At 37.3% G+C, this 11,768-nt stretch overlaps 1 protein-coding gene across 1 annotated transcript; it reads right to left on the reverse strand.

Moving 5' to 3' along the window:
* Window positions 1-5,677: 5,677 nt before the first annotated feature.
* LOC129263978 (uncharacterized) lies at window positions 5,678-10,411 on the reverse strand. The gene is made up of 2 exons (XM_054901888.2): window positions 8,186-10,411; window positions 5,678-5,929 (listed from the first exon to the last, which is right to left on the reverse strand). The coding sequence occupies exons 1-2, from the start codon at window positions 10,409-10,411 to the stop codon at window positions 5,678-5,680; spliced, it is 2,478 nt and encodes an 825-aa protein (XP_054757863.2).
* Between the last annotated feature and the right edge of the window lie 1,357 nt (window positions 10,412-11,768).

Consider the following 11,768-nt stretch of genomic DNA (forward strand, 5'->3'; position numbering starts at 1 on the left):
TGCAGCATTCATACTATTTTTATTCCTTGTATGAATTAATATTTCTCTTTTATTCCATCTTTTACAGAGCAAACTTTCTAATGGATCATGGTGAATGGAGCAATAGTGTGATGCTACTGGCCAGATACTCGTTTGTGGAGTTTGGTTGTAAGTCTTATGTTGCATTCCTGTTTAATGGGTGGATATTTCTCTATTCAAGCTGTCATGCTTTTATTTGCAGCAAACTTGAAAATGGGTTCGGTCACTGTGAAACCCGGTATGGTGGCTGGCTGTTTGATGAGCAAATAGTAAGAATTCATCTCATCATAATTTTGATTGCAGGAACTATCTTTGCTAGTCCTGGAGTTGAAACACTAACCTACATATAATTATATGTGACATGTTTGTATGATAAGACATGGTGCATACAATCTGTTGTGGTCTAGCATGAATAAAGCCAAATCTGCTGTACGCTGGTTTCTAAACCTTGTTAAATATCTTTAACACCCATGTTGAAACACCTTTCAGCCTCTGCATGCTTTTTTTTATTATGCCCATAGATTTGTGAAGAGAAGGTAGTAATGTCCCTGTTTTTCATCTTGTTGTAATCCTTTGTCCCTGTATGAGTGGTTTAATGTTGATGAGGTTTGGGGCCTGGTTATTTGGTGTGTCTGGTGTACCTGCACCTTGAACACCATGACAGGAAACCATTAGGGAGCTCACTGGCCATGGTGTTAAAACAGTTCATACCCTAGTTATACCTGTATAACACCAAAGGGACCACTGTGAAAGCGTGTATAATACAACTCCCAAGAATATTCTGTAATCTGATTGGTCCACATCGGATCACATGATATTCAGCAACTTGCACTATTGCATCCAATATGCACTATCCTGCACTCTGACGTCAGAGTGCAGGATAGTGCGAGGTCTAGAATTATCTAGAATTTAGATCAAATATAACATTCGGGGCAACTCAGTAACACGGGGAGGAGGGGGGTTGTATAAAACAAACGCTGCACACATTCTTGTGCATAAAGGACCTAAATAATGGACTCTGTGCTTGACTCGCCAAATGGATGTACCGCGGACCTCGGTGTGGTATATCCATTGGTGCTTCTCACACATTGTTCATTATTTGGCCCTGCATGCACATGCTTATGTGCATTATTTGTATAATAGTCGAGGAGAGATGTAGCATGAACCCAAAATAGTGTGATTTGATTTGAAATATTTTTTTTAAAGACAACACGAATACAGCATGCTTCATAGACATTTATTAGTCCAAATTGTAAAGAAGGTGAGAGAATTTTACTGTTGACACTTTTCTTGATGTTACATTATTATACATTGTTTAGCATTCAAATGATAATACATTTCTTCATGTGAGTACATAGCAGAAGTGTTTAAAGACATAAGCTTCTAATATGTGATTTACCTATAAACAAAACACAATGTACATCTTTCTTAGGAATAAGAGTTGGTTTACAGGCACAAACCTTTCAACATCTTACACTAGTTATTTGTAAAGACACTCAAGATATATTATCTATTAAAAAAGTTCTCACATGTTTGCTGATCAATGGAGTCAATCATACAATGTATGCACATTCTCCAGATAAATGTACAGTATAATCAATGCATATATCAAGAAACCCATTTGTATTTTAAATTTAGGGCAATATTACCCCTAGAAATAAGTATATGCAACCCATAAATTACATATATATTTCGAAGGCTTTGTCACATGGAAAGTGACTTTTTTTAAATTATTTACTTACTGCTGCTTGACACCAAATAAAGAATACGTAGAACTGATGAATACAGTTATTAAAAAGATTTGATCATATCTCTTCAATCTTTTTGATGTTCTCTTTTGATGGTTTTACAATAATTTGTACATGAAAATATACACAGATATAACAAAATACAACTTAACTTAACGGTAATCGTTGACTCTAGCCCCCATCATCTCATCTGGCCTGACATGCCCCACTCGGCCCTGGTGGTCGGTCCAGTTCCTGGCCTCCGCAGCTAGCGATGTCTCTTCCACTCGGCCTCCGCAGACTGTGTTGCCCCTCGATGAGTAGCCCTCAGATCAAAGATGTGGCTTCAACGAATTAGTGGACGAGATCGAGCCCCCAATGATGACATGAATTGTGTCGAATCATGTCGGTGGAGAACCGGTGTCAGCTGGGGTCGTTATCTCGTCACCGACGTAGTCCCTCAATTTTAACTTAGACTGCCTATACGAACATCTGTAGTCTATTCTAGCTTAGGTGGTTCTCCCCGAATTACTGAAACTAACCTCCTAATATACCTTACCGTTACTAGGAATAACTGTAAAATTTCTATAACGTAATTCAAAGAATTTCAATAGCAGATGAGAGCATAAAGCAACACATTCTTAATAACAAAAGGCTTCCTGTGCATCTGTACATTTACATTCTTCAATGCTATTAAAAGCACAGTATTAACTATTTATGACACCTGTATGAAGATGCTTAGCTAGTACGAAATATTTCTAACACTTGAACAAAAATGGCATCCACCTGATCTTGTACTCTAGGGGGGGGGGGGGGGTATCAAACGTTTCCAACGCTTGCTTTTGAAACATTCAAAACATATGTACATATACAATTGTCTATAGGCCTACCATAAGCTGGACCAAGTAAATATTTTAAACACATGTCTAAACTTAACTGAAATACTAAATTTCTTTCCTGACAGGCTTACAGTTCACAGATTATTTTGAAAGGAAAAACATTTTTTTATCCCACTTAAAGGGCAAGTCCACCCAACAAAAAGTTGATTTGAATCAAAAGAGAAAAATCCAAAGAGCATAACACTTGAAAGTTCATCAATATCGGATGTAAAATAAAAAAGTTATGACATTTAAAGTTTCGCTTAATTTCACATGATAGCTATATGCACATCCTGGTCAGTATGCAAATGAGCAGACTGATGACGTCATCCACTCACTATTTATTTTGTATTTTATTATGTGAAATATTCTCATTTTCTCATTGTCAGGTGAAACAATTAATTCCTCTCTGAACATGTGAAATTAGTATTGTGTATTTATGATTCAGTCAAGTTGGTCCTCATTGTCAAATCTGTAAAAGTGAGGGACATCATTGACTGTCTCATTTGCATGGCACTTAGTTGTGCATATCACTGTTTTGTGAAAAATAAGCAAAACTTCAAAATGTCATAACTTTCTTATTTTACATCCAATTTTGATAAAATTTTCAGCATTATGCTAGTTTGATTTTTCTTTATTCATTAAAATCAACATTTTTCTGGGGTGGACTTGACCTTTCAGTATGCTTCTTTAATTCATCACATGCATTTTTAAAGGTGCAATACCAATAAGTGTACTAATCATTTGCTAATAAATGATTACAAGACTCTGACAAAAATTAGAAATATAAAATGGTGGAAACAAATATGCTGCGTCAAATAAAATGGATTTATTTAACAATCCCATATATTGCATATTTTTTTACTTATTGTTCTCAGCTTTCTTTTAGAGGTAAAATCAGTAAGCATCAACACATTTTTATTATGACCAATAAATCTATCAGAATTATTGGAGTTCGCAGTCGTACAGAAATCTGAATTGTGAGGTGATCTCCCCATTTTTTCTCGCCTGCATAGCAGAGCGAGACTATAGGCGCCGCTTTTCCGACGATGGTGGCGTCGTCGTCAACATTGAAATCTTAACCAAGGTTAAGTTTTTGAAATGTCATCATAACTTAGAAAATGAACCTGGTTCATGAAACTTGGACATAAGGGTAATCAAGTAATACTGAACATCCTGCCTGAGTTTCAGGTCACATGACCAAGGTCAAAGGTCACTGTGATTGGATATTCTGAAGCTCATTACTGGTCATTTTAGGACCTAAAACATGATTTAAATCATTCTTATTTTCAGCTTGTCAGCCAGATTATTTTAAATCAATGCTGCGGTCTCCTTTATCAAGATGAAAACAAAACAAATGAAAAATGAAATGCTTTTGGTCAAACAACATAATTTCCTTATAGCGGATTCACCTGTGTGGTGAAAATCAGTGACGAAGAGTGTCTGTTGCCCACACTCTGTACAAATTGCCACAATACACACTAAAATTGGTGGGATCCTCACTGGAGTATCAAGACCACATCTTACAAAAAGTTGTGTTCGATCCGATCAGACAACTATGGAAAGCCAGTGCTCAAGAATGCTGTGTGTTTCTGTTCAGAGTGTTAACGCATGCATCATTGGCCTGACAAATCAGAGTGCTCGTTCTTGTTTCCTTCGAGACCTCTATTCTGCACATTTCCTATGTTATGATTTGTTTACATTAATGGGTCAAATTATCACATTTATTTGTGAGAAGGGGCCGCACAAATTCATATGTACTTGTTGTTTTGATGGAACAGCAGATCCACAAAATTTTCCACATGATCAAAATTAAAGGTAAAGTTCACCCCAGAAAAATGTTGATTTGAATAAACAGAGAAAAATCAAACTAGTAAAACGCTGAGTTTCATCAAAATTGGATGTAATATAAAAAAGTTATGACATTTTAAAAATGTTGCTTATTTTTCACAAAACAGTGATATGCGCAACTCAAATGAGACGGTCGATGATGTCCCTCACTCACTATTTCTTTTGTTTTTTATTGCTTGAAATAAACAATATTTCATTTTTTATAGATTTGGCAATAAAGTACCTACTTGACTGAATCATAAGGTATTAAACAATGCTAATTCCACATGTTCAGGGAGGAATTAATTGTTGTTTCACTTGACATGAGGAGAAAATTAAGGATATTTCATATAATAAAATACAAAAGAAATAGTGAGTGGATGACGTCATCAGTCTCCTCATTTGCATACTGACCAGGATGTACATATAACTGTTTTGCGAAATTAATCAAAACTTTTAAATGTCATAACTTTCTTATATTACATCCGATTTTGATGAAATTTTCAGTGTTATACTTGGATACTGGATTTTTCTATTTTTATTTATATCAACCTTTTGTTGGGGTGGACTTGTCCTTTAATTTTGATTGTGTGGAAAATTTTGTGGATCTGCTGTTCCATCAAAACAACAAGTACATATGAATTTGTGTGAACTTGGTGCATGCGTAGCAAGAATGATTTCCCCAAATATGAGAAATTTGAAGCTCTCTATCATTGGACTAAATACCACCGCACACCTTATGACTGCTCTGCAATTTAATTTCGAAACAAAATATATTTTTCTTATTTTCTTGTAATATGAATGAATTTAAGATAATTTGAGATTCAAATTAACTGTAAGAATACTAATATATGTATATGTATATTGCAAGCATTTAGTATGGAGTAAAAGCTTAAAGGACAAGTCAATCCCAACAAAAAAATATTTTGAATAAAAAGAGAAAAATCCATCAAGCATAACACTGAAAATTTCATCAAAATCACAATATCTCTATTTATTCAAATCAACAATTTACTGGGGTGGATTTGACCTTCAATTAACTTTTATTCTAAAAAGGAGGTTGACATATTCATAGATTTTAAGAAAAAAAGTTGTATAATGATATGAAACCTTACACAGTAAGATGTTCCATGTCTTAATATTCGCATCAAATGTTGCAACATTTAATTTTGAAATTGGGTTCCAAACCTATTGTTAGGTGTGCGATGGCCTTTAGCACTATAGCTACTTCTCAGCCCGGATGGTACCGGTACCGGTGCTCTTTGTATTATTATCACTAGTACTGGAGGTGAGCTCCTTCTGCATTCTCAGTTTCACCTTCCACAAGGTGATGATTCGCTTGCTGTATCCAAAAGCAAGGAGGATGAAGACACCCTGCAATGAGTTGACTGCAGTGAAGAGGTACCAGAGTTCTGGGACGTTGGCGTATTCACAGATGAAGGCCAGGATCCATGTAAAACCCATCACACCAGACAACTATGGAGTGAAAATCAGAGCCCCGTCTTACAAAGAGTTGCGATTGATCCGATCAATCGCAACTATGGAAAGCCAGCAACGTCAACATATAAAAACACATGTTTGTTCAAATATTTTTGTAAAAATGATGTGTATTCATACATTCACTGTTTTTCTGGATAATTCAATGCTTGTTTTCAAAAGACATTGAGTAAATTTTCTGAAGAAACAATTATTACATTGATGGGTTTCCATATACCTGAAATTGATCGGGGGCCCGTTGCAGAAAGAGTTGCAATCAATCGCAACTCTAACACTCATGCGCAACTTGATTTTCAACCAATCAACAGTGCGTATTTGGGACTTGCGAATGATTTTTTGACTTGCGGTTAAACGCAACTCTTTCTGCAACGGGCCCCCATAACTCTTTGTTGACGGGGCATCAAACAGAAAGTTGTAATTTTCATCAACTGAGATAGAACAAATTAACAGAATAATAGTGATAATGAGAATGAACTTTGGGTTTAAAAAGCGCCTTTTCTAGACGATATGATAGGCCTACAAAGTGCCGTTTGAGGCCTAAAACAATGTTTTTTAACAGGTCGAGTGAGGTGATGTTTTGTAGAGTTTGAGGGAGTTTGTTCCAAAGAAACAGGGTTGTCCAATTACACTGCAAAACCAAACTGGTGTTAACACTTCTCTGGTTTCAACAGATGTAGATTCCAGGCTGGTGTAGTGTTGCAGTGTAGCCTCCTAAGGCTGAATTGCATGAATTTGTACAGAGTAAAAGGTCAATCTATACAAAAACATGCAAGCAGATATGGGGAAACAGAAAGAGAAATGGTACACAAAAGAAGAAATATTGAAAAGGAGACCCTAAGTTGTAATAATTGTAAAACACAATTAGCATTATAAACAAATGAACAAATTAATTCAAATGTGGTCGCAATTGATGGATGATAGCTCGTAAGATAAAAAGCATTCAGGGGACTGTTTCATGAAATTTGTCAGCACTGACAAGTTGTCTTTCTCCGACAGTTACTATAGAAACAGTCAGAGGCAAGTGCCTCACCGCCAATTAAAACCAAGGATTTCACTGAAATAGTCAGCACTGACAGTTTAGTCAGTGGTGACAACTTTCATGAATCGCCTCAAGATATATATTTATTATTCCAAAATGTAACTATTACATACACTACGATGTTCAGAAGTTCAAAACTGAAAAATATGTACATTTCTTTTATAAGTCACGGTTCTTTGTTCTGAAGGTGCGATAAGAATGATAGAATACTAGGTTTGTCATTCCAAAGGTATGTTAATCCAACAGTGAATTAAAGAGATGGTCCGAGCTGAAAATATTTATATCTTAATACATAGAGTAGAATTCACTGAGGAAAATGCCGAAAATTTCTTCAAAATCGGATGACAAATAGTAAAGTTATTGAAGTTAAAAGTTTAGCAATATTTTGTGAAAACAGTCGTCATGAATATCCATTAGGTTGGCTGATGATTTCACATCTCCACTTTCCGTTTTCTTATGTTATTTAAAATCATATTTTTTTCATTATTCCATACTTGTGTGAATAATATGTCTCCCTTGAAATAAGTTGCAGCAATAAATATCTAATGCACTAAATCAGATGTCAATCCACTTTTTCTAGTTCTTGGAGGAAAAAAATGAATAAACCTATTTTCATATAATAAAAAAAAAAAAAACAAGTGGAGATGTGACATCATCAGCCCACCTAATGAATATTCATGACTGTTTTCACAAAATATTGCTAAATTTTGAAATTCAATAACTTTGTTATATCTTATCCGATTTTGATGAAATTTTCGGCATTGTGCTCAGTGAATTCTACTCTATTTATTTAATTATAAATACTTTCAGCCCGGACCATCGATTTAAGGTTACTCTGTTAGTTTGAAAATTAAGTATGGTTTGTTCGTCTGGAAATGAAATAGGGTTGTTAGTCTGAAAACAACTAACATTATAAAACCTCACTTCATCTTCAGACTATCGAACCTTCAGATTAACAAAGATTATTTCGTTTTCGGATGAACAAACCTTAGGAATAACAAGCCTTCATCTTAACAAACCTTTGGACTAGTACATTTTCAAAATATCAAGCATTCAGAGTATTTGAACCTTTGAATCACTACTGGTGATTGATGTCCATATCACTTTTTAATAATTGGAGATAACATCTGAGAGTGTAGGGTATATTTAAAAGTACATGCAGACATTGTAAATTGTGTACATTGTGAAATACTAACCTTGATGTACAGTGATAACTCTTCTTTGGCCTTAGCAAGTGCTGGTCGCTTCTTAAGTGCTTTCTCTGAGGCCTTCTTGGTAAGTCTGATTCCAACCACCGTGTCTATGAACAAGATCGCATTCAGGAACAGAAGTACTAACAGAGGCACACCAAAGGCATACAGATTTGCATCGCCACTGGACAACCAGCAAAGCTCATCATTGCCGTAGCTGAATCGCATATTAGTACAGCCACAAAGGTCAATGACCAGACAAGCACCTACGATCAAAGCTGGTACGCCCCAGGCATAGAGGGAGTACCAAACGTAGAATCTCTGAGATTTACTGGCAATTCTAATCTTGACACGGGTGCCAAATGTGCGATTTAGATCTATGGCAAGGGCATTCATCCAGAAGAAGATAGCGAGCCAGAAGAAATGGGTAATGGCTGCCACTGCTTTACAGAAGCCACCATGTTCCGTGCTCACTCCACTCACAAACACTAATAAAAATGTGAGTAAGAGGGCAACAGATAAGGTAAGGACCGATTTCCCAGCCAAGTTAAGAAGTTCAGGAAAGATGGCATAAGTTGTTATGATGATCAGTACTGAAACAACAGACAGTGCATTTCCTATGGTGTTCATAGTGTCCAGGCCAGGAGGTAAATTACGTTCTTCATAAGCAGGAACTTTTAGGCAGTAAAGAGCTGAACCATCTTGACCTATTTGAAACTCATCATCTAACAGGACTGTATCCTTGCCGGTGAAATGGAGAAATACTTGTGACTGATTTTTCACAATCTCAAACTGACCCGCATCTAGTTTGACATATGTGTCACAAGCAAGTCTGGTGGTGTTGCCTGTGCAAACGTCACCGATGCTGGAGACACTCATGATATAAACTGCCCTTTCTCTGGTAAAGTTAATTCGGAATGGTAGCAGGGTGGGTTTGCCATAATCTGAAAATGTCCAGGAGTTGTGGGACTCACAGTCCCATCCTGCAGGAACATCAATAAGCATTTCTATCATCGACAGGTTCCCGAATGAAGGCATATACAAAGTGGACGTTACGTTGGTTATGATACCTGCAGTACCCTGATAGAACTCCAAAGACGTTTGGGGTAGTGTAGTAAAGTTCATTTCAGTGTCAAAGCACACTTGACATATTGACTGACGAGAGTCATTTTCCGAATCACCAGTGGGGATACAGGAAATTTCAGGCACTGACACAACGGAAAGGGACGTCAGTGTGTCCAGTGGCGACTGAATGAGGACATTATTTACCGTTGCCAGAAGGTAGTCAGTGTCCAATGATGTCATATTCACTTCATCCTGGAGAGAATAGAACGTAACGCACAGCCCTCCTCTCTCATCTACCGGTAGACGTTCACACTGCTTTGTTGTCGTGTTGTATTCAAATCCTATGAAGCAAAAGAGCAATTGACATTTGCTTGACAGTGGGTCAAAGGCTTCATTTTCAGCACATGCCAATTCCTGGTTTCTGTCGATAAAGTTAAAGAATTCTGCAAATGCAATCGCCGCACTCACTGTGTATATTAATGCGCCATCATATTTGACCGATTTGCACAATTCCCAATAGTCTGCACATACGTCAATGCCATTGCAATAAGCACAGTGTAGATTCTGGTAGATGGTACCATTGTGTACTATAGGTGCAAGGTATGATGGACACTTCGTAGGTTCTGAAGAACACGAAGTCACATCTACTCCAGAATAACAATGCCGAGCGTACATATCATTTGGTATATCTTCTGACGGCCTGAGTTGTTTAGAGCAGAAGTTTTCTATCAGTTCTTTTTCTGTGTATTGGGTTTGTTTTCCATTCGAATCACTACTGCTACCAATAATACCAAGATCACAGTCCCATTTCCAACTCCAAAACTCGATACCGGTAGAAATGTCGTGACACAATGCACAATACAAATTCCTAAAGTGACCGATGCTTTCAACAGTAACGGGTGTGTACAATTCTTCGTCGGGTTTCTGCGGGTTCTCACACTTGGTGCGGATTACGCTATGGGCAAGGACATAGGAGGGGCACTTAGAAATCATCTGGTAGTGAGAAAAGATGGTGATATTGCCTCCATAGTAGTAAGCAACACCAGAAACGGTAGCACATGAGAGATACGGGAGAAAGTCATCTTCCCAAGCCATCCTCTCAGGTATGGAGTCATAAACAGAGTCGGGGTATAAATGTCGTGTGTTCAACGTTCCAGCAGCAGACATATCTTCGGCATCTTTGCAACACTCATTATAAAGGACACATTGAGAATCGCATTTACATGGGCGCAGTATCCAGTGTCGTGAACACGAGAAAGGAGCTCTACGATGTCCACATGTTGGATCGAGCACGTTGTACTGGTGTTCTTCAGTGCACGTCAATGGTTCTGTATGTTAATGAATCCAGAAGACATTCTATGAAGAATATATCTTGTTTGTTACAGGGAACTCTGTCTAAGTTGAATCTTTTGAGACCACAGAAATGAAATCTGTTTGACGAAGGAGAACTTTGACTTGTAAGAGGGAGAAAGAGGTATATATTTAGGGGCGGGTTCAGCTTCCGCCAATAGGGGGGGGGGGATCGAATTTTGTTACCCATATATCGCGTATAAGTTGCGATCGAGCAAAAATTTCAACATTTTTATTACAAAAATCCAATTGTGATAGATTTTGACATAACATTTGGAAAATAATGTCATATTTCAACCTTGATTCCTTTTCTCTTTTCTTTTCTTGGTCGTGAAAAATTGGAGGGAGCTCGGGGAGGCAAAACGCTCATGTCCTATAACAGTCAATTTTTAGCTTTATTCTTATAAAACAACATAAATGTGTAATAATCTCATAAGCCCTATTTAAATAGTGTGTACGCGAAGAGCGAGCTAAAAAAAATTGGAATTTTATGTATTGTTCTGAAAATTGAACATTCTGAGTAAAGTTTGTGAACCTTAACAAGATGCGTATGTAACTAGATAATTACTGCGAACGCAAAGCGCGAGCAGACATTTTTAATATGCGTTCTGGCCTGATCGAAAAGGGACTTGTTAAGGACGTTTTGCAGTTAGTCATTAAGACGATTATATTTCAACGATTAAATTATGCGGCGCAAAGCGCGAGCTGAAAATTTTTGACATTCCGACCTAAAAAATTGACATTCTAAGCACTTATTTGTAATTATTAACGGTATATAAAGGTATATGCAAAACATTTGGTGCAAGCGGAAAAATTAGATTTCTGACCTTAAAACGGGACACTCGTAAATCATGAAAGGCCTGGGCACTCTTCGCCGGGTCAGCCGTATCCCTTACGTTCAGCATAACGGCAAAGACAATAATTGCGGCCTCCGCCTAGATTATAGGCTAGACCAAATCGCATACATTCGTAATTCCGTAGCTTCGTTATTCCTAGTCCACGTCCTGGACGATTTTTATTGATTGGGCAAACCAAAGGGGCAAACCCTATCGGACCGTACCGATACCCCGCGCGCACACATAACCAACACACACACGCCCTCCACTGATTCACTTACCCCCAGTGATTCGCCTAACCCAGTGATTCACTTTCCCCGAAAAAGGGGAAGTGTGTA

This window comes from Lytechinus pictus, chromosome 6 (assembly GCF_037042905.1).
Source record: "Lytechinus pictus isolate F3 Inbred chromosome 6, Lp3.0, whole genome shotgun sequence".
Classification (NCBI taxonomy): Eukaryota; Metazoa; Echinodermata; class Echinoidea; order Temnopleuroida; family Toxopneustidae; genus Lytechinus; species Lytechinus pictus.